The 24,451-nt window shown below is 47.0% G+C and overlaps 1 protein-coding gene across 4 annotated transcripts in view; it reads left to right on the plus strand.

The window, feature by feature from the left end:
* ADCK1 (aarF domain containing kinase 1) overlaps nucleotides 1-24,451 on the plus strand; it is a 133,786-nt gene that overhangs the window by 65,777 nt on the left and 43,558 nt on the right. For all 4 annotated transcript variants that reach the window (XM_063948209.1, XM_063948212.1, XM_063948211.1 and 1 more), the window contains 3 exons: nucleotides 20,256-20,372; nucleotides 22,167-22,316; nucleotides 22,415-22,612. In XM_063948209.1, coding sequence (XP_063804279.1) covers nucleotides 20,256-20,372; nucleotides 22,167-22,316; nucleotides 22,415-22,612 — 465 coding nt within the window. The remainder of the gene's footprint in view (nucleotides 1-20,255; nucleotides 20,373-22,166; nucleotides 22,317-22,414; nucleotides 22,613-24,451) is intronic.

Raw genomic sequence — 24,451 nt, forward strand, 5'->3', positions numbered from 1 at the left:
AACACGCAGGAAGCCCTGGGGAGATGGCGCCCCCCCAGGTGAAGACGCCTGAAGCCCTGGGGAAGCGGCGGTCATGCAAAAGAGCTTAAAGGCCGCCGCCCCCAGGTGAAGACCCTGTGAAATAAAACTTATTTGTCAAGACTCTGGTGTTTTTAATTTAATATTTTCTTTACAGGTGGCCACCAGGTGCCAGCGGCCCATTTAGGTCCGGGCATGCTGGCACTTGTGGTTCTCCAAGTGCCAGCATGCTGGGACAGGCTTGCTGGCACCTGACGGCCACCTGTAAAGAACAATATTACGCTTCTTTACAGGCGGACTACAGGTGCCAGCGGGCCCATTAGGTACGGGCATGCTGGCACTTGTGGTTCTCCAAGTGCCAGCATGCTGGGACAGGCTTGCTACCACCTGTCGGCCACCTGTAAAGAACAATATTACGCTTCTTTACAGGCGGAGTACAGGTGCCAGCGGGCCCATTAGGTCCGGGCATGCTGGCACTTGTGGTTCTCCAAGTGCCAGCATGCTGGGACAGGCTTGCTGGCACCTGACGGCCACCTGTAAAGAACAATATTACGCTTCTTTACAGGCGGACTACAGGTGCCAGCGGGCCCATTAGGTCCGGCCATGCTGGCACTTGTGGTTCTCCAAGTGCCAGCATGCTGGGACAGGCTTGCTGCCACCTGTCGGCCACCTGTAAAGAACAATATTACGCTTCTTTACAGGCGGACTACAGGTGCCAGCGGGCCCATTAGGTCCGGGCATGCTGGCACTTGTGGTTCTCCAAGTGTCAGCATGCTGGGACAGGCTTGCTGGCACCTGTCGCCCACCTGTAAAGAACAATATTACGCTTCTTTACAGGCGGACTACAGGTGCCAGCGGGCCCATTAGGTCCGGGCATGCTGGCACTTGTGGTTCTCCAAGTGCCAGCATGCTGGGACAGGCTTGCTGGCACCTGTCGCCCACCTGTAAAGAACAATATTACGCTTCTTTACAGGCGGACTACAGGTGCCAGCGGGCCCTTAAGGTCCAGCCATGCTGGCACTTGTGGTTCTCCAAATGACAGCATGCTGGGACAGGCTTGCTGGGATCTGTAGCCCACCAGTAAAGAACAATTTACCAATGAACCCCGCACCCACCGCCACCAGGGGTGCGGGGCATAGCACTGGGCTATCAGCCCAGTTCTGGTTATTGCTCGGGAGGGGGACCCCATGTTAATTTTATGGAGTCCCCACTTCCGAGGAATTCCAGCCCTGGGCTGACTAGCTTGGGGGAGGGGGGGATTAATGCTATGGCAGGGGGACCCCATACCGAGTGTCCCCTGCTATGGTATTACCCCTCCCTGGCTGGCTCTGCCTGGTGCTGGTTTCAGGAGTCAAGGGGGGCCCACGCTTTTTAAAAATTCCCTTCTCCTCTATGGGGGAGGGGGAGGTTACCTGCTTGTGCCTCCCCAGCCACTCGCCTCACCTCACCCCACTGCTCAGCAGCAACCTCCTCCACTATCTCTGCTGCCGCCACACGCAAAACCCAAGCACCCAAACCCGCAGCACGGGACACACCCGCACCACCCACCCAGACCCAACACACGCAGCCTCCACTTACTCCCCACCTCTCACCTCTAACATGAGGCAGGAAACGCCACCCGCAAATACCTGCGCTGCCGGACTCCAACACCCTCCCTCTACAGCAACCTCCTCCACTCTCTCTGCAGCCGCCACACGCAAACCCCAGCCACCCCCAACACCAACACACCACACCCACACTACCCTCATCACCCTACACACCTCCCATCTGCAGCTTCTCATCACCCGCAGCTCATAACCAGCCCGCAACCCCCACCCCACTACCAACACACCTACCCTCCCCTAAACCCCCTCTCCAGCTCAAACCTCCAGCCCCTGTACGGGAGCAGCCCACACACCCAACATCCAGCCTCCTCTAACCCCCCTCCACACCTCCCACCTCTCACACACACCACCCACCACATCCATCCTCCACTAACCCCCCTCCCCAGCTTCCACCTCCAGCCTGTCATAACCCACAGCACGGGGGCTACATGCACGTCCCAAATCCACCCACTCACCACATCCAGCCTCTGCTACCCACCCTCCCCAGCTCCCACCTCTATCCTCTCATAACCCAGCCCAAGAGGCCCCACCGCACCCCACAACCCCAAACCACCTCATCCACCCTCTCATCTGCTGCAGCATGCAAACAGCCTGCACCCCCCACACCTAGCCAGAATATGGAGCCTACAATAACCCCCCTCCCCAGCTGCCCACTCTCACACACACACCCTACACCAATTTACCACATCCAGCCTACAATAAGCACCCTCCCCAGCTACCTCCTACTGCCTCTCAACAGCCCCAGTACGGGAGCCACCCGCACCTCAAACCACCACACCCACGCTGTCTATGACCAACACACTTTAACCACTTTTCTCTGACGTCCTAGTGGATGCTGGGGACTCCGTCAGGACCATGGGGATATAGCGGCTCCGCAGGAGACAGGGCACAATAATAAAAGCTTTAGGATCAGGTGGTGTGCACTGGCTCCTCCCCCTATGACCCTCCTCCAAGCCTCAGTTAGATTTTTGTGCCCGACGAGAAGGGTGCAATCTAGGTGGCTCTCCTGAGCTGCTTAGAATAAAAGTTTAAGTTAGGTTTTTTATTTTCAGTGAGTCCTGCTGGCAACAGGCTCACTGCTACGAGGGACTTAGGGGAGAGAAGAAAACTCACCTGCGTGCAGGATGGATTTGCTTCTTAGGCTACTGGACACCATTAGCTCCAGAGGGAGTCGGAACACAGGTCTCACCCTGGGGTTCGTCCCGGAGCCGTGCCGCCGACCCCCCTTGCAGATGCCGAAGTTGAAGAGGTCCAGAGGTCCAGAAACAGGCGGCAGAAGACTTTCAGTCTTCATAAGGTAGCGCACAGCACTGCAGCTGTGCGCCATTGTTGTCAGCACACTTCACCAACAGTCACCAACTGTCACTGAGGGTGCAGGGCGCTGTGGGGGGCGCCCTGGGCAGCAATGTATAATACCTTTTTATGGCTAAAATACATCACATATAGCCCTTGAGGCTATATGGATGTATTTAACCCCTGCTAGATCTCACAAACTCCGGGAGAAGAGCCCGCCGAAAAGGGGGCGGGGCCTATTCTCCTCAGCACACGGCGCCATTTTCCTGCTCAGCTCTGCTGTGAGGAAGGCTCCCAGGCTCTCCCCTGCACTGCACTACAGAAACAGGGTTAAAACAGAGAGGGGGGGGCACTTATTTGGCGATATGATTACATATATAAAAATGCTATAAGGGAAAACACTTGTATAAGGGGTTGTCCCTGTATAATTATAGCGTTTTTGGTGTGTGCTGGCAAACTCTCCCTCTGTCTCCCCAAAGGGCTAGTGGGGTCCTGTCCTCTGTCAGAGCATTCCCTGTGTGTGTGCTGTGTGTCGGTACGTGTGTGTCGACATGTAGGAGGACGATGTTGGTGAGGAGGCGGAGCAAATTGCCTGTATTGGTGATGTCACTCTCTAGGGAGTCGACACTGGAATGGATGGCTTATTTAGGAATTACGTGATAATGTCAACACGCTGTAAGGTCGGTTGACGACATGAGACGGCCGGCAAACAAATTAGTACCTGTCCAGGCGTCTCAGACACCGTCAGGGGCTTGTAAAAACGCCCATTTACCTCAGTCGGTCGACACAGACACAGACACGGACACTGACTCCAGTGTCGACGGTGAAGAAACAAACGTATTTTCCTTTAGGGCCACACGTTTCATGTTAAGGGCAATGAAGGAGGTGTTACATATTTCTGATACTACAAGTACCACAAATAAGGGTATTATGTAGGGTGTGAATAAACTACTTGTAGTTTTTCCTGAATCAGATAAATTAAATGAAGTGTGTGATGATACGTGGGTTTCCTCCGATAGAAAATTATTGGCGGTATACCCTTTCCCGCCAGAAGTTAGGGCGAGTTGGGAAACACACCTTAGGGTGAATAAGGCGCTCACACGCTTATAAAAACAAGTGGCGTTACCGTCTCCAGATACGGCAGCCCTCAAGGAGCCAGCTGATAGGAAGCTGAAAAATATCCTAAAAGTATATACACATATACTGGTGTTATACTACGACCAGCAATCGCCTCAGCCTGGATGTGCAGCGCTGAGGGGGCTTGGTCGGATTTCCTGACTGAAAATATTGATACCCTTGACAGGGACAAGATTTTATTGACTATAGAGCATTTTAAGGATGCATTTCTATATATGCGAGATGCGCAGAGGGATATTTGCATTCTGGCATCAAGAGTAAATGTGATGTCCATATCTGCCAGACGACAGTGGTCAGGTGATGCAGATTCCAGACGGCACATGGAAGTATTGCCGTATAAAGGGGCGGTCCATCGGACCTGGTGGCCATGGCAACAGCTGAAAAATCCACCTTTTGTTACCCCAAGTCACATCTCAGCAGAAAAGGACACAGTCTTTTCAGTCTCAGTCCTTTCGTCCCCATAAGGGCAGGCGGGCAAAAGGGCCAGTCATATCTGCCCAGGGGTAGAGGAAAGGGAAGAAGACTGCAGCAGGCAGCCCATTCCCAGGAACAGAAGCCCTCCACAGCTTCTGCCAAGTCCGCAGCATGACGCTGGGGCCGTACAAGCGGACTCAGGTGCGGTAGGGGGTCATCTCAAGAGTTTCAGCACGCAGTGGGCTCACTCACAAGTGGACTCCTGGATCCTACACGTAGTATCCCAGGTGTACATTGGAAATTCGAGACGTCTCCCCCTCACAAGTTCCTGAAGTCTGCTTTACCAACGTCTCCCTCCGACAGGGAGGCAGTATTGGGAACAATTCACAGGCTGTATTCCCAGCAGGTGATAATCAAAGTACCCCTTCTACAACAAGGGAAGGGGTATTATTCCACACTATATTGTGGTACTGAAGCCAGACGGCTAGGTGAGATCTGAAATATTTGAACACTTACATACAAGCGTTCAAATCAAGATGGAGTCACTCAGAGCAGTGATAGCGAACCAGGAAGAAGGGGACGATATGGTGTCACTGGATATCAGGGACGCTTACCTACATGTCCAAATTTGCCCTTCTCACCAAGGGTACCTCAGGTTCGTGGTACAGAACTGTCACTATCAGTTCAGACGCTGCCGTTTGGATTGTCCACGGCACCCCGGGTCTTTACCAAGGTAATGGCCGAAATGATGATTCTTCTTAAAAGAAATATGGACGCTTTCCTGATAAGGGCAAGGTCCAGAGAACAGTTGGAGGTCGGAGTAGCACTATCTTAAGTAGTTCTACGACAGCACGAGTGGATTCTAAATATTCCAAAATCGCAGTTTTTTCCGACGACACGTCTACTGTTCCTAGGGATGATTCTGGACACAGTCCAGAAAAGGATGTTTTCTCCCGGAGAAGAAAGCCAGGGAGTTATCCGAGCTAGTCAGGAACCTCCTAAAACCAGGAAAAGTATCAGTGCATCATTGCACAAGGATCCTGTGAAAAATGGTGGTTTCTTACAAAGCGATCCCATTCGGTAGATTTCACGCAAGAACCTTTACGTGGGATCTGCTGGAAAAATGGTCCGGATCGCATCTTCAGATGCATCAGCGGATAACCCTGTCTCCAAGGACAAGGGTGTTTCTTCTGCGGTGGCTGCAGAGTGCTCATCTATGAAAGGGCCGCAGATTCGGCATTCAGGACTGGGTCCTGGTGACCACGGATGCCAGCCTGAGTGGCTGGGGAGCAGTCACACAAGGAAAAAATTTCCAGAGAGTGTGATCGAGTCTGGAGACTTCTCTCCACATAAATATACTGGAGCTAAGGGCAATTTACAATGCTCTAAGCTTAGCAAGACCTCTGCTTCAAGGTCAGCCGGTATTGATCCAGTGGGACAACATCACGGCAGTCGCCCACGTAAACAGACAGGGCGGCACAAGAAGCAGGAGGGAAATGGCAGAAACTGCAAGGATTCTTCGCTGGGCGAAAAATCATGTGATAACACTCTCAGCAGTGTTCATTCCGGGAGTGGAAAACTGGGAAGCAGACTTCCTCAGCAGGCATGACCTCCACCCGGGAGAGTGGGGACTTCATCGGGAAGTCTTCCACATGATTGTAAACCGTTGTGAAAAACCAAAGGTGGACATGATGGCGTCCCGCCTGAACAAAAAACTAGATATTGCGCCAGGTCAAGGGACCCTCAGGCAATAGCGGTGGACGCTCTGGTAACACTGTGGATGTACCAGTCAGAGTATGTGTTCCCTCCTATGCCTCTCATACAAAAAGTACTGAGAATCATAAGAGGGAGATGAGTAAGAATGATACTCGTGGTTCCGGATTGGCCAAGAAGGACTTGGTACCCGAAACTTCAAGAGATGTTCACGGAAGACCCGTGGCCTCTACCTTTAAGAAAGGACCTGCTCCAGCAGGGGCCTTGTCTGTTCCAAGACTTACCGCGGCCGCGTTTGACGGCATGGCGGTTGAACGCCGGATCCTGAAAGGGCATTCCAGATGAAGTCATCCCTACCCTGGTCGAAGACAGGAAGGATGTAACCGCAAAACATTTTCACCGCATTTGGCGAAGATATGTTGCGTGGTGTGAGGCCAAGAAGGCCCCTACAGAGGAATTCCAACTGGGTCGTTTCCTACATTTCCTGAAAACAGGACTGTCTATGGGCCTAAAATTAGGGTCCATTAAGGTTAAAATTTCGGCCCTGTCGAATTTCTTCCAGAAAGAACTGGCTTTAGTGCCTGACGTTCAGATGTTTGTAAAAGGGGTACTGCATATACAGCCTCCTTTTGTGCCCCAGTGGCACCTTGGGATCTCAATGTTGTTTTGAGTTTCCTAAAGTCACATTGGTTTGAACCACTCACCACTGTGGACTTAAAATATCTCACATGGAAGGTGACGATGCTATTAGCCCTGGCTTCAGCCAGGCGTGTGTCAGAATTGGCGGCTTTATCATATATAAAGCCCTTACTTAATTTTTCATTCTGACAGGGCAGAATTGAGGACTCGTCCTCAATTTCTCCTTAAGGTGTTTTCTGTTTTTCACATGAACCAACCTATTGTGGTACCTGCGGGTACTAGGGACTTGGAGGACTCCAAGTTACTTGACGTTGTCAGGGCCCTGAAAAATATGTTTCCAGGAAGGCTGGAGTCAGAAAATCTGACTCGCTGTTTAGCCTGTATGCACCCAACAAGATGGGTGCTCCTGCTTCTAAGCAGACGATTGCTCGCTGGATTTGTAATACAATTCAGTTTACACATTCTGTGGCAGGCCTGCCACAGCCAAAATCGGTAAAAGCCCATTCCAAAAGGAAGGGGGCTCATCTTGGGCGACTGCCCGAGGGGTCTCGGCTTTACAACTTTGCCGAGCAGTTACTTGGTCAGGGGAAAACACGTTTGCTAAATTCTACAAATTTGATACCCTGGCTGAGGAGGACATGGAGTTCTTTCATTCGGTGCTGCAGGGTCATCCGCACTCTCCCGCCCGTTTGGGAGCTTTGGTATAATCCCCATGGTCCTGACGGAGTCCCCAGCATCCACTAGGACGTCAGAGAAAATAAGATTTTACTTACCGATAAATCTATTTCTCGTAGTCCGTAGTGGATGCTGGGCGCCCATCCCAAGTGCGGATTGTCTGCAATACTTGTACATAGTTATTGTTACAAAAATCGGGTTATTCTTGTTGTGAGCCATCTTTTCAGAGGCTCCTTCGTTGTTATCATACTGTTAACTGGGTTCAGATCACAGGTTGTACGGTGTGATTGGTGTGGCTGGTATGAGTCTTACCCGGGATTCAATATCCTTCCTTATTATGCACGCTCGTCTGGGCACAGTATCCTAACTGAGGCTTGGAGGAGGGTCATAGGGGGAGGAGCCAGTGCACACCACCTGATCCTAAAGCTTTTATTATTGTGCCCTGTCTCCTGCGGAGCCGCTATATCCCCATGGTCCTGACGGAGTCCCCAGCATCCACTACGGACTACGAGAAATAGATTTATCGGTAAGTAAAATCTTATTTTTAACACACACATCATACCAAATCCTTGCCTTTGCAAACCACAGGTCACACAATTTTCAAACACTATCCTCTACAATATACCCTCTTCCCTAACAACAGTCTACTGTCCACCCTTGCTACACTGCATGTAACTAACATATTATGTACACTACACTAGGTTGCTATGAATTTGGATGAGGATCCCCTCTTACGAAAAAAACGCAAAAACAAAGAGCGCCAAGCAAGATGGCGAGCCAAACAAAGCCAAGCCTCGCAATCCACATTTTCAGCAACAACGCCACTACCTCCCCAAACACATAATATCCAAAACATCCAACAAGCAACAACGCACACAAAAGCCAAAGCTGCATCTCAAGCCAGACTCCTAAAACAGACATTGGAGACAACCAAACTAAAAAAAAAAAAACATGCGGACTCTCAACGCATTCGCCGTCACAACCAAACATATACACAGGGTCAGTCACGGAGAACTAAAGATGCACTCAATCACAAACGTAGACTCCAAGAAGAAACACTGGAACAATCCACAGTACGCCGCAATGCACATGCTAATTCTCAGCGGCGGAGCCTTGCTACCCAATCTGTTAGCAAAACTAAAGCAAGACGTTTAGCAGATGCACAACACCAGCTCACAATTCGAAAGCAAAACACACACATTCTACATAATGTGGACATACCTTTACAAGACCAGCAAGTCACCACACACACTTGCGGACCATTCAACATCATGTGCCAGTTCTGTGGATCTCGAAATTTTCTAGCAGAGCGTCCATCCGATTTTAAATTCACAAGCTGCTGCCGCAAAGGCAAACTTCAGTTGCCAAAACCACAAGACATAAATGGAGTGCATTTACACTATCCACAGTTTCTATGCAACTTACTATCGGACACAACTGACCCCAACCACAATCATTTCCGTGACAATATCCGATCTTATAACAGTGCTGTTTCCTTTGCATCAATGGGAGCAAAAATTGTTAGTTTACAAGGAAAAGGCCCTTACGTGTTCAAAGTACACGGCCAGACATATCATCGCACTTCCCACCTACAGCCTGTTAATAATCATACACCCCAATTCGCACAACTATACGTTATGGACAGCACACAAGCAGCCAACTTTCGGGAGGAACATGTCGCCAATGATGACTGTCGGCCCAACATCATGGACACCATTGACCGTTTTTTTCGCACACACAATCGCCTTGCTCATAGCTATCAGCTTATTCGGAACATTCATAAACAACAAGTCCAACTTGCTGCTGAAACAGGACAACAGGTTCCAGTCGTTAGCATGGCCCTCAGACGGGATCGCCACTCGGATTACAGACGATACAACACACCCACATCCAACGAAGTTGCAATGATCTTTGTCAACGAAGACGGAGAACCACCATTCCATCGCAACATCAGAATATATCCAATAAATCCTGACGATCCAAACCAACCATTTATTAACCTTAACATTCTAAGCCCAAACATGGATCCTATGACATATGCTCTTCTTTTCCCTTATGGCGAACCTGGCTGGCAACCTAATTGGCACTGTGCTTCTTATAATGGAGCACAACTCAATCCAAAACGCACCTATGTTACCATGTTGCAGTACAAAGCCGCCTTAACAGCCATTAGAGATGAATTCAGCCCCATAATGTATGCAGGAAAATTAACACAACAGTGGTTAGTCGATTCCTATCTGCAGGTAGAGGCTAATCGATTAAACTACATTCGACACAATCAAAAACGCTTAAGAGCAGAACAGTATCAGGGACTAGCTGACCACGTTGCAAACATGGCAGACCATAATCAGATTGCGGCTGGGGTTCCCATCATTCTACCATCTACCTTTGAATGTTCACCAAGACATATGCGCGAACGTTGCTGTGACGCCATGTCCATTTTTGCAAAATGGGAAGCTCCAGATGTTTTTGTTACTTTCACCGCTAATCCAACTTGGCCCGAAATAATTGACAACTTAAGGCCAGGCGAACAGACTTCAGATAGACCTGACTTAGTTGCACGCGTGTTCAAAATTAAACTCGATGCACTCATGGATGACCTAACCAAACATAGCCTTTTTGGACAGGCACAAGCCTTTGTCTATACCATTGAGTTTCAGAAAAGAGGCCTTCCACACGCTCACATACTGCTTGCACTGAGAGCAGAGGACAAATTTACCACTGCAGAAAAAATTGATAACATTGTTTCTGCAGAAATACCCCATGTGGGACATCTACTTTTGCGGCAAATCATAACCCGCTGCATGCTACATGGTCCATGCGGCGCAAACTATCCACGCGCACCCTGTATGCAAAATGGCAAATGTACCAAGCAATTCCCAAAAGAATTTAATGACAACACCCTCATACACCGTAATACATATCCTGTATACCGACGTCGCCCTACAGAAACAGTAGAGGTTCGAGGCGTACTTATGTCCAATCAAAATGTGGTACCATACAATCCATACTTAGCCCTAAAGTACAACGCACACATAAACGTGGAAGTGTGCACTTCACTGTACGCTATCAAGTACATCTACAAGTACATTTTTAAGGGCTTTGATTGTGCAAATGTGGTCATAACACCAAATGGTCAACCAGAGCAACAATACAATGAAATACAAAATTTCATTGACTGCCGCTATGTAAGCCCTCCAGAAGCTATTTGGAGATTAAGAGAATATGTAATGCACGATCGCTCACACGCTGTAATAAGACTTCCAGTACATCTACCTCACCAGCAAACAATCATCTTTGAACACGGTCATGAGGAAGAAGCCCTCCTTGCAGCCCGAACAGGCAGAACAAAACTAGAATCTTGGTTTGCACTAAATGAACATGATCCACATGCACACCAATGGCTGTACACAGAAATTCCACATCACTACGTTTATACACGTGGTAATTGGGAAAAAAGACAACGAGGAGGTGATAACATTGTTGCCAGAATGTACACCGTCAATGTGAAAAATGAAGAACGCTTCTACCTACGCATTTTACTTCTACATGTTCCCGGTGCAATCAGTTTCCAGGCATTGCGCACAGTCAATAATGTTGTCTGTGAAACCTTTAAAGCAGCAGCTTTTGCACAAGGACTACTTGCATCCAATGACGAATGGCATCACTGTTTAACCGATGGAGCCACTTACCTTAGGGCTAAACAGTTAAGGGAAATGTTCGCATACATCTGCTGCTTTTGTCAGCCTGCTCAACCACTCAAATTGTGGGAAAATCACATAATTGATCTGACTGTTGACTTAATGCAACACAATTCAGAAAACATTGCCCAAAACAACGCACTACATGACATCAACACAATCCTTCAACAACATGGATTATCCTGTTCTGTGCTTGGCTTGCCAACTCCTACGGGAAATGCACCAGCACAACAAAAATATAATCTCATTGAGGAAGCACACGAAGCTCAAAAACTTATAGCAATGCTGAACAACCACCAGTTACATGCATTCAACACAATTATCATAGCAGCGGATAACAGCCATGTTACCAACCATTGTTTTTATCTGGATGGGCCCGGGGGCTCAGGTAAAACATTCCTGTACACCACACTCATAGCATACATACGAGGAAAGGGACAAATTGTATTGCCATTTGCAACCACTGGCATTGCATCTACCTTACTCAAAGGAGGATGCACTGTTCACAGTGGCTTTAAACTTCCTGTCCCACTTCTTGATACCTCTGTTTCTTCACTACGTCTAACTTCACCAGAAGCTGATGTATTACGTAAATCAACCCTCATCATAATTGACGAAATTACTATGCTTCCAAAACATGGACTACGCTGTATTGACACACTCCTGCGTGACATCATGAACATCAACACACCATTTGGAAACAAAATCATCGTTTTGGGCGGAGATTTTCGACAAACACTTCCTGTTGTTGCCCGAGGAACCCAAACCGATATTCTAGAATGCTGCATTAAAGCAAGTCACCTGTGGAAACATTTCACTCATCTCACTCTTACTACCAACATGCGGACCGAAGGACAAGTTGAACACAATAAATGGCTTCTACAAGTTGGTATGGGAACTCTGCCACCAATATCCAATTTCACCGACAATACCACCATTCTAATACCACAACATATGGTCACAACAGACGATCTAATAGAAACCATTTTTAAAAATGCAAGCCAGATGTCGGAGGAGGACCTAGCAAAACGAGTCATTATTGCACCCACAAACGCTCACACTCTCGACATTAACCGCAAGATTATTGATTTACTAGGAGAACATGGCACCATTTATTACAGTGCAGATTCTGTTGTCACTGAAGATCCAAACGATACTTTAAACTTACCCATTGAATTTCTCCACAGCCAAACACCTTCAGGAATGCCTCCACGTGTTCTGCTCTTAAAAAAAGGCGTTATTATAATGCTTTTACGCAACCTTAACCCACTGAAGGGATTATGTAACGGAACACGCCTAATTGTCGAAAAACTAGAACATCACTTCATAACGTGCAGAATTCTATCAGAGTGCAACAGAGGCGACGTTGTATTTATTCCACGAATTGATTTAGCTGCCAATGATACGACATTACCATTTATCCTACACCGTAGGCAGTTTCCGGTCATTCCCGCATACGCAATCACCATAAACAAATCTCAAGGACAAACTTTTGATCACGTTGGCATTCTTCTTCAAACAACAGTTTTCTCACATGGACAACTGTATGTTGCATTATCACGCTCTCGCAACCAACATCACGTCAAACTACACATTACACCAACAGACCAACAAGGACAGCTCCTGGGTGACGACCGTCACTTTACAAAAAATGTTGTTTCTCTTTCATCCATCTGGGGGACGCTGCGCCATTACTTGTGGGTTAGAGGTGTGTGGTTGTGGAGTTTGGCACAGAACTATTAAAACCTGACTCCTCCTCCCTCTAACCCCTCCCATCTCCTTCCTGCCTAGCCAGTACCTCAGTTTTTGTTTTGTGCCTGTGGAGTACAGACACAGATTTTTTTCTCTCTTAAGATTTTAGTTAGGTATTTCCTTATTTTATTATTTAAGTGCCTAGTCCCTGTATACAGGTGACAGGTACTATTAGAGTGGGGTTAGATAAGTTCCCACTCTATAATCTGCCGCTGGAGGTCACCATACTTCGGTCACTGGGGCTGGATTCCTATTTCTAAGAAGTCGGCAGTGAGAAGGTACAGGATAGACACAATCTGACAGTATTGGTCTATCCTTCCTATATCTTTCTATATATTTCATATATAGATATAGATATATTTATTACTTTGTGTGTTCCTCCTCCCCCCCCCCCCCCCCCCACACACACACACACACTGCTCTCTCTCCGGAGGTGAACGGTGGAGCGCAGTACCAAGGATTTATTTATTCCTGCTACTGTTGTTAGCTGAGTAGCCCGGGAGAGTGGTGAGTCACTCCCCGGGAGATATATAGATAGATGCTGCGGAACAGAGCCGCTGTCAGTAGCGGCGCGCGGGAGCCACTGCCAATCAGCCGCTGTACATAGCGGCGCGCGGGAGCCACTGCTTGAACAGAGCCGCTGTAAGTAGCGACACCCGGGAGCCGCTGCCCGAACAGAGCCGCTGTATGTAGCGGTGTGCGGGAACCGCTACCCGAACACGGGAACTGTAGACTTCCGGTTATAGCGCGCCTAAGCTGAGCTACCCGGCGCTTACTTGCTTCAGAGAAGGGACGGATTCCCGCCCTGCACTACCTGGCGCACACTCCCGTCCAGCGTCTACAAAGCTCCGGGCGCCATCTTCTCCAGAGGCAGTACGGGGGACGCGGTGCAACACACAGCACACAGCTTGGACACTTTTTCAGTACTACTCACCCTGTTTATTCAGTGGAGATCACCTAACAGCAAGTATACTTTGGGGGCATTGTGTTATTCTATACTTTAATGAGAGTTAACAGAATTTGTTTCAATATAAATTACACAGTATGCTTCACAGTGCTGACCACTACTCTACTGAGTTTATAATACATTGGTAGTGCATTTGTTTAAAAAAATAAATAAAAATAAATTCATTATGAACATAAGGTGGTCAGTGATGGCATAGTGGTTACAGTCTCCACCTGTAATGCGTGCATCCCGTGTTCAAATCCTGGCGAGACCAAAATTTTCCAGACAGATCTACAAGGGGAAAGACACCCTCGGGGGTTTTAAATTGCCTGCTTGCAATGTGAGTCAAGGCTCGCTAAGGGTAGAGCGGACACGGGTACCCTCTATGCTTTATGCTCTGGTGCATCTGTGGTGGACCAACGGGGAGGTTCTGCGGACCTGTCTCTGCCTCCGTGGACTCAAAATATGGGCAGATGTCTTGCTAATTTAACTCAATCCCTAAACAAGTTTGTAAATTTGCCGGCAGTTTTTCTACTACAACACGGTCACAACCGTTGCCCGCTATAACTTTATGGGGGAGGAGTTAGAGTCAGTCCCATTGGAGAATGGGGACGTAGACCCAGAGTGGGACAAAGTTTCGGTCTGGAAAAATTATTGTTTTATTAGCTCAGGTGTTAGATTGCTTTTAGACACCATCCGTCAGACTCTTAATAACGGGGATATTTTAAAGGAGCCCTTACTTAAACCGGATTCTCGTTCCAAGTCCCTAAGAAATTAACATTTCTATATCCTTTTACAGAAAACAGCCCAAAGGTAGGCGCTCCCATTTCACTTTTAGCAGGAGCTACGGCTATTCCTTCGGTACAGTCGGTGACATTGAAAGATCCTACAGATAGGACGATTGAAGCAATGCCTAAATCTGTTTTCTTTATCACGATTCTAGCTGGCGCTTGGGTCCTCAGGGCCGCGGATGACTGACTAGCACAGGTCATATCTGGAATGCAGTCTGACGATCCATCGGAAGCCATTCAATTAGCAGAACAAATTTCGGAGGCTCTTATTTATGTGGGTGAGGCCTTGATTGATTCTGCTACGCTACACTCCCGTATTTCTGCCTTGACCGTGACAGCAAGACGGTCTCTTTGGCTTCGGGTTTGGAATGCCGATTTTGACTCCAAACAGACCTTGTCGGCGGTACCCTTTGAAGGTGAGTTCTCTTTGGGTCGGAATCAAAGAAGATTATTTCAGCTACTACAGGAGGGCAGGAGCCCTTTCTTCCGGCTGTTCCTCCGAAACCGAATACTACAAGGGTTCGTTCCTTTCATGTACAGGACAGAGGTAGTTCCATTCCTTTCGTGCTGTCTCCACATATCCACGAAAACAGTTTCAGAGGTAGAAGTAAAACCTACCGACAGACCTACTGCATGACGCCGGAGGGAGCAGTGACGGTTGGGACTCTGTTACTACAGTTCAAAGAAGTGTGACGCCTGTCGAAACCAGATAGGTAGTTGACGGAGGTCATATCCAGAGGATATACGTTAGATCTCGAGGAACCAGTCCCGTATCGTGTGTTCTTCACTTCTCTTCCAAACGGTCCCTCCAGCCGTCGAGTTCTTCGTCATGCAACAGCCACTCTTCTACGAAATGAAGTAAATTTTTCTAGTTCCCGCTCAGCAGAGAGGTCGGGGATTTTACTCGTGGACAAACTGGATGGTTAATTTCAACCCAAAAGCTCAAAATGGACTACATCCGCTCGATTATCATCGCCATGGAACCAGGGGGATATTTGGCTTCATTAGACATAAGACGCATATCTGCTTGTTCCTATTTGTACGGGTCATAAATCTCTTAGATTCGCAGTCGGCCTTGACATTTTCAGTTTCAGGCTCTTCCCTTTGACCTAGCCACGGCTCCTCAAAGATCATAGACCATGCGGTGGCAGTTTTGCAGCGTCAGGGAGTCAACATTACTCTGTATTTGGATGATCTGTTGATCAGGGCACCGTCAGAGTTGATTCTTCACCAGAACTTGCGTCTCACAATAGAGACTCTACAGTCATTCGGATCAATAATAGATTGTCCAAAGTCGTCTTGGCTTCCTTCCCAGAAGATAATGTTTCTGGAACTCTTATTCGAAACCAACAACAGAAAGTGTTTCTTCCTCATTCAGGACATACAGTCCAGAATTTGAACACTGCTGCATTTACAGGATGGTGGCAACCTTCGAGGCAGTTCCATATGCCAGGTTTCATGCTCGACTCCTTCAGGCTCAGATTCTCAACTGTTGGACTCGGACAGGGCCTCATCTCAACTTACAGCTGTTCCGCTTGTCTGTACAGACTCTTCAGTCACTTCGCTGGTGGCTTCACAGCTCCAATTTGACCAGAGCTCGAGGCCAGTCAAAGAGTCAAAGTTGCAGATCAACATCTTGGAGTTGAGGACGATCCGGTAGGCACTACTCCGGATTCAAACCAGAGTACAGGGTCATCCAGTGCGGATTCGGTCCGACACCGCCAGGGCGGTTGCTTACATAAACAAACAAGGAGACACTCGAAGCTGATCCGCCTTGACACGTTCAGATTCTCATATGGTCAGAACATTGGGTTCCGGCCAGATCCGCGATTCACATGCTAGGAATCGAGACCTGGAAAGCGGATTTCTTAAGCCGTCACACGGTGCATCCGGGAGAGTGGGAACTTCACCGGGTGGTGTTTCTGACTCTAGTAGCTGGTCGGGGATACCCGATGTAGATCTGATGGCGTCTCGTCTCAACAATAAACTTCCTCTCTACGGGTCACGTACCCGGGACCCTCAAGCAATTCTAATCGATGCACTGACGGCGCTGTGGCACTTTCAACTGGGATATGTGCCAACATTCCCACTGACTCCAAGTCTGCTTCAACGCATTCGGAGAGAAGGTCTTCCAATCATTCTGGTGGCCCCAGATTGGCCAGGCTGACAGTGGTACGCTCTTCTGCGCACTATGGTCATCAAGGAACCATTCCGACTCCCTCTGCATCCACATCTTATGATTCAAGGACCATCTCACTACCCAGGTTGGATCGGCTGGTTTTCATTAAATTAAAAAAAAAAAAAAAAAAAGTTTTATTCTCGTCCTGTTGTGTAAATTATGATTCAGACTAGCAAGCCGGTGGCTTCTGAAATTTACCACAGAGTGTGGCGTATTTACATTGCTTGGTGTAAAAAGCGTGGTTTAACACCGGATTTGTTTAGAGTTCCTCGTCTGTTATTCTTCCTTCAGGAGGGTCTCAATAAGGGTCTGAGACTTTCTTCACAAATGGGTCAGGTTTCTGCCTTGTCGGTTCTTTTTTTCCAAAGAGACTGGCTATCATTCCAGAGGTTCTGACGTTACTTCAGGGATTACTGCGGATTTAGCCACCTTTTGTTCCTCCGGTTCTTCCCTGGGACTTTACCGTAGTCCTTACGGCTCTTCAAAAATCTCCATTGAGCCTTTGGAATCTGTAGAATTGCGGTGTCTAACGTTCCTCTATTGTCTTCCTATTGTAAATTGCCTCCGCAAGATGAGTATCTGTATTGGCAGCTATTTTCTTGCAGTCCACCCTTGTTGGTGTTTCATGATAATCGGGTGGTTCTACGAACAAAACATTCCTTCCGAAGGTTGTGTCAGCATTTCATCTAAATCAGGACATTGTCCTTCCAGCGTTACTCTTTCTCCTTCCACGGAGGATTCCCAGTTGACTTTTAGATGTGCTTAGGGCCTTATGGTTTTCTTTATCTCGTGCGGATTCTATCCGTCGTACGGATGCTTTGTTGGTTTTTAATTGATGCGTCCAAACGAGATTGGCCGGCTACCAAGTACACAGTGGCTCGTTGGGTAACTACGACCAGCATATCAGTCTTCTGCTATTTCAGTTCCTGAATCAATCCGAGCTCTTTCGCCTCGAGCTGTTGGAGCTTCTTGGGCTGTTCGCGGGGGTGCACCTATTGAGCAGCTGTGTCGGGCGGCGACATGGTCGTCTGTGCATTCGTTTAATAAATTTTACCGTTTTCATACTTTCGGTTTGTAGACTGCCTTTGTTGGGCGTCACATTTTGCGGACGGCTATGCCGTCTCCGTCTCCCTCCTCTTATTTGCTTGCTTTGGGAAATCCCACAAGTAATGGCGCAGCGTCCCCCAGATGGATGAAAGAGAAATAGGGATTTTTGTTTACTTACCGTAAAATCTCTTTCTCTGATTCCATCTGGGGGACGCTGCGATCCCTCCCAGATGTTTGTCTGGTTTAACCAGTTAATTTTTTTTGGTCTATCTCCTTTGGCTTGGCTAAACGTTAACTGAGGTACTGGCTAGGCAGGAAGGAGATGGGAGGGGTTAGAGGGGGGAGGAGTCAGGTTTTAATAGTTCTGTGCCAAACTCCACAACCACACACCTCTAACCCACAAGTAATGGCGCAGCGTCCCCCAGATGGAATCAGAGAAAGAGATTTTACGGTAAGTAAACAAAAATCCCTATTTTCAATCAAGTGTTTCAAATGTAAAACATGCCTTCACATACTTTACCGACTCAAAGTGTTTTCATTTACATTTCATTCCCATCCTAATTCTCTACATCGTACCCTACACACACTCTTCACACACTCACAACCCCCTACACACCATTCACCATCACATTTCCCTTTTGCCAAACAACATTTAACCAACATCAATACCAACAGTCCACCACAATACATTTGACAACTACTATTCTACTCCTTAACCTTTATATAGGGGTTACGGGGGCGTAGCCCCTTTCGACGGTGTGAAGAGCGCCCGCAGGGCGCGATGAATCGCCTAGTACATATATATATATATACCCGGACTGGAGCTGAGGAATGGAGGCCACCCTCTCTCTCCATTCATGCCCCTCAGGACCCCCTTTACCCGGCTTATACTAAAAGCCCATACGCTAATTAAGTCTGTTTTGCAGACACAGACCTTTCCCTGGGGGTTTTAAACTCATAGGACAGAATCCTTGGACATGTAGGCCTGCCCTCAAACATAATTCCACTGCTCTTCCCACTATACAACTCTCAGTCTGTGGCTTTCTGCTGCCTCCATTCCCCTCCTCACATCATGTCAGTGCCCCTATGAAATTATCGATTTATTTACAGTTTATTATATAGCGCAGCATATTATGCATCTCCTGATATACTCTGTGCTGCTGGTGGACCCTGCTACTTCCACTATATAACTCTCCATTCCCCTCCTCACATCATGTTACTGCCCCGTCATATGCAGCCCTGTCCTGCCTGACATATTATGCATCTCCTAATATACTGTGTGCTGCTGGGGACCCTGCTCCTCCCACTATATAACTGTTAGTGTGTGGCTTCCTGCTACCTCCATTCCCCTCCTCACATCATGTCACTACCACTGTCACATGCAGCCCTGTCGTCACTGACATATCATGCATGTCCAGATATAGTCTGTGCTTCTGTACCACCCCTAGGGGTGCTAGGGCTGTGTAACCCCCACAGTGTTTGTTCCCAGATTGTAAGTCATATGTGTACCAAGTTTGGTGGAAATTGCTCCAGGCATTCCAGCGTTATGCTGTCTGCTGAAATACTCTGTGCTGCTGCCTCACCCCTAGGGGTGCTAGGGGTGTCTTACCCCCACAGTGTTTATTCCCAGATTGTAAGTCATACAGTATGTGTACCAAGTTTGGTGTAAATTGCTCCAGGCATTCCAGAGTTATGCTGTCTCCTGATATACTCTTTGCTGCTGTCCCACCCCTATGGGTGCTAGGGGAGTCTTCCCCCTACAGTGTTTGTTCCCATATTGTAAGTCATAGGTGTACCAATTTTTGTGTACACTGCTCCAGCCATTCTGGAGTTGTACTGTCTCCTGATACACTCTGTGCTGCTGTTCCTCTCCTAAGGGTGTGTTACCCCCACAGTGTTTGTTCCCAGATTGTAAATCATATGTGTACCAAGTTTGGTGTAAATTACTGCAGCCATTCCGGAGTTATGCTGCAAAATACATACATACATAAAACCGGTTCTTAGCAAGCACCTGGGACCTAAGGAGAAGCTACCTGCCAGGTTTCAAGATTGTAGGCCGTGTGGTTTAAGAGATTTCGTGATGAGTCAATCAGTGAGACAATCTTCTTTTTTGCTATATATATATATAGTCAGCATACCTACGCCGGGATCCCAGCCACCAGAATGTAAAGTTGGCACACGCAAAAGATGCACAGATAGACATGGCATCGTCTGACTCAGGCCCTTGCTGTGAAAACGAGGATCCATGAAGTGTTCTATGGAATTTTCCGATCTTTATTCCAGCCAGCTGCTTCCTGTGTTTTTATCACACTTTCCTTGTTTATACTGTGTCTTTGCCTCTTTCAGATACCCAGAATCCACTGGGACTTGAGCACGAAGCGGGTTTTGGTGATGGAATATGTGGAAGGAGGGCAGGTCAATGACAGACAATACATGGAGCGGCATAAGATTGATGTGGATCAGGTAGGAGTGGGCCTTATACTCTGGTCCTTGTTTATTTATAATGGGTTAACAAGCCTGTGTTGTTCTTGACAGAAGGGGAGTCTCGTTGTGTCACCGGGACACCCCCCTGCAGTGTCTCTTTCCCCAGAGCTGTAATTAGTACTGTGATATCCTTAATGCATGGTTTTACCAGTTCTCAAACAAAGCTCTGCTGCCCGTGTGACTGGCAGCCCCTCACCCAGGAAGACTTCCCCTGTTCATTTATCACTGCGAAGAGGTTTAACCATCCAGCAGCCAGATAGTTCTTCACATCTCTAATGCCAGTCATTACATCCAATCCAGTCTCCGTGAGAAAATAGCAGAAATAACAACCAATTATATATTAGGTGGATCTCAATGTTCCACAGACATATTGGGGTAAATGTAAAAGGGTGAGAGTTGTCAGCGGTGCGGGACTTCGGGTGAGAGTGCCCGTTTTTTTTAAAGTGCCAATCATTAACAAGGCAAAACCAGCCCAAAGTCCCACACCCTGTTACATGTACCAACTCCAATGCACAGATTATCAGGAAATAGCCTCTCTGTGGGGGGCACTCTTTGGATAATTGAAATAGTTAAAATATACATTTTATTGAGATAAACATAGCTAAAAAAACAGAAAAGCTAAGTGTTTTCCTATAAGGAATGTAAGTCTCTCACTTTTTATAAATATCGTGGAGATAGGATTGACATATGGGGCCAAATGTAATAGAGAGAGAGTTTCAAAAAGTGAGAGATTTGGTAAGGTTTTGCAGGTTTTTTTAACATGGCAATCATTTACACTCAAGATCAATCTGGTTTTGCTGTGTAAATGATTGCCACTTTAAAAAAACTGAAAAACCTTACCAAATCTCTCACTTTCTGAAACTCTCACTCTATTACATTTGGCCCATGGTGTCTCTGCCAAACTGGATGTAATTATTATATTAATGTAGCAGCTTCCAATAGCTGTAGGTAGGCACTTAGAGATGTGGTTATAAGTGTAAAATATTAGATATATTACTGCTGGTAGGGGTTGGAAAGGCTGCCAGATTATTAAGAAGTGATAGGCTGCACTCTCAGGGATGTCATTGGTTCCTAGTGACTGAATAGGCTGCATTCTCAGTGATGTCATTGGTTCCTAGTGACTGGATAGGCTGCACTCTCAATGATGTCATCGGTTCCTAGTGACTGGATAGGCTATACTCAGTGATATCACTGGTTCCTAGTGACTGGATAGGCTTCACTCTCAATTATGTCACTGGTTCCTAGTGACTGGATAGGCTGCACTATGTGATGTCACTGATTCCTATTGAATGTATAGGCTGAATTCTCAGTGATGTCACTGGCTCCTAGTGACTGGATACGCTGTACTCTCAGGGATGTCACTGGCTCCTAGTGACTGGATAGGCTGCACTCTCAGGGATGTCATTGGTTCCTAGTGACTGGATAGGCTGCACTCTGTGATGTCACTGATTCCTATTGAATGGATAGGCTGAATTCTCAGTGATGTCACTGTCTCCTAGTGACTGGATAGGGTGCACTCACAGTGATGTCACTGGCTCCTAGTGACTGGATAGGCTGCACTTTCAGTGATGTCACTCGTGTATAGTGACTGGATAGGCTGCACTCCCAGTGATGTCACTGGTTCCTAGTGACTGGATAGGCTGCACTCTCAGTGATGTCATTGATCCTTTGTAATTAATAGGCTGAGTGGAGAGTAACACTAGCACAGTACTGAGGTGTGTGATGGAGTCAGATAACGAGCGTAACAATAACCTCTGCTCTCTCACCATTCAGGTTTCCCAAGCTCTGGGGAAGTTGTACAGTGAGATGATTTTTGTGCATGGGTTTGTGCACTGTGACCCCCACCCTGGAAATGTGCTGGTCCGACAGAGTTCAGACATCAAAGGACCAGAAATCATCCTTCTAGACCATGGACTGTACCAGGTGCAGCAGCAGGGGAACACTATGAATAATAAATCACAACTTTCCGGGTCTCTGTTTCTCTTCCAGTAGTAGTTCTGACTTCAGGATCTCTTCCACAGGAGCTGACTGATATCTTTCGTCTGAATTACTGCCGCCTGTGGCAGGCACTGATAGCTGCTGACATGAACGGGGTCCGTAGATACAGCCAGCGTCTTGGAGCTGGCGATTTATACCCCCTATTTGCTTGTATGCTGACTGCACGGTCCTGGGACTCTGTAAACCGGGGCATTGATCGGGGGCCAGTCAGTGGGGAAGAGGTGAGTTGTACGGTCACACCGGCTATATAGAGCATGGTTGAACCTGAGCAGTAGGTGAAAATCGGTTTGTTTGTGTGTGACTGTACCGGACCTTAATTATCCAAGAGAATCTCTGTTCACATGGAATATTCTGGTACACAGTATGTGAGGAGGTTACTGAGACTCTTACCAGTCATGGGGGTAGATGTATTAACCTGTAGAAGGCATAAGGAAGTGATACACCAGTGATAAAGCAGTGTTAAGTTCAAGATGATAATGCACCAGCCAATCAGCTCCTAACTGTTAATTTACATATGGATGCTGATTGGCTGGTGGCTTTATCACCTTGCACATATCACTGGTTTATCACTTCCTTATGCCTTCTCCAGGTTAATACATCTGCCCCATTGTCCTTTCCGCATTCCCCTGCTCCTGTGTAACCTGGCAAAGGAGTCATACTAGATACGGGTACAACATCTGGGGCTACAGAATGCAATGTGGGCATTGTGTCCCTAGGATATTGTAATTGCCGTATTGTTTATGTATTCTCACTGCTCACGTTACACCTGAGACGTTTCAGCAGCAACAATTCTACTAAACAGCCTACTACAAAGAGAGACATTAACATTCATATTGTATCTGCTGCTTTATACAGATGTGTCCTCTTACATCTTTGCTTTATGCGCTACAATTCGCGTTACACATAACGCGAGTGCCGTGTGACTCATCAGCCCTGAGCGTCTGTTTTCTGCATCCTTTGCCGCAAAAATGCATCGTATACACAACGTAATGCAATCGGACGCACGAGCAGCTTCTGTTGATTAAAATGATATGCATCATGCCTATATTCTGTGTGTGATTGTGACTGTACGTATTTGCATACAAAATGCTGTGCTTCAGTGTTTTCATCGAGAACACTGTAACGTGGCGTTTCGGATGCAGATAGAGCCGCAATTACACACAAAGTATAGACATGCCACATATCATTTTAATCAGCAGAAGCTGCTTGTGCGTCCGATTGCATTGCTGTGCAAAGACGGCATGGCGTGACGTGAAGGGCTGTTTAGCATGACTACAGCAAGGATGTACATGAAGCAATCTATGGGAATTTATCTGATTGTTATCCAAGTGTATCATGTGTGTGCAAGCTTTACACACACATAAACACATTGTCACATGCTCATACATAATATACATATACTGTCACACTCATATATAATATACACACACTGTCACACTTTCATATATAACATACTCATTCTGTCACACTCTCATATAACGTACACACTCTGTCACACTCTCCTATTTAATATACACACTCTGTCACACTCGCATATACACTGTCACACTCATATATTATATACACACTGTCACATTCTCATATTTAATGTACATACTGTCACACTCATATATAACATACACATTGTGTCACACTCATATATAATATACACACTGTCACACTCTCATATATAATATACATACACCGTCACACGCTCATATATTATATACACACTGTCACACTCTCATATATAATATAGACACACTACCACACACTCATACATAATATACACACACTATCACACTCTCATACATAATATACACACACTATCACACTCTCATACATAATATACACACACTATCACACTATCATACATAATATACACACACTACCACACTCATACATAATATACACACACTACCACACTCTCATACATAATGTACACACACGGTCACACTCTCATACATAATATACACACACTATCACACTCTCATACATAATATACACACACTATCACACTCTCATACATAATATACACACACTCTCATACATAATATACACACACTACCACACTCTGTGTT

This window comes from Pseudophryne corroboree, chromosome 12 (assembly GCF_028390025.1).
Source record: "Pseudophryne corroboree isolate aPseCor3 chromosome 12, aPseCor3.hap2, whole genome shotgun sequence".
Taxonomy (NCBI): Eukaryota; Metazoa; Chordata; class Amphibia; order Anura; family Myobatrachidae; genus Pseudophryne; species Pseudophryne corroboree.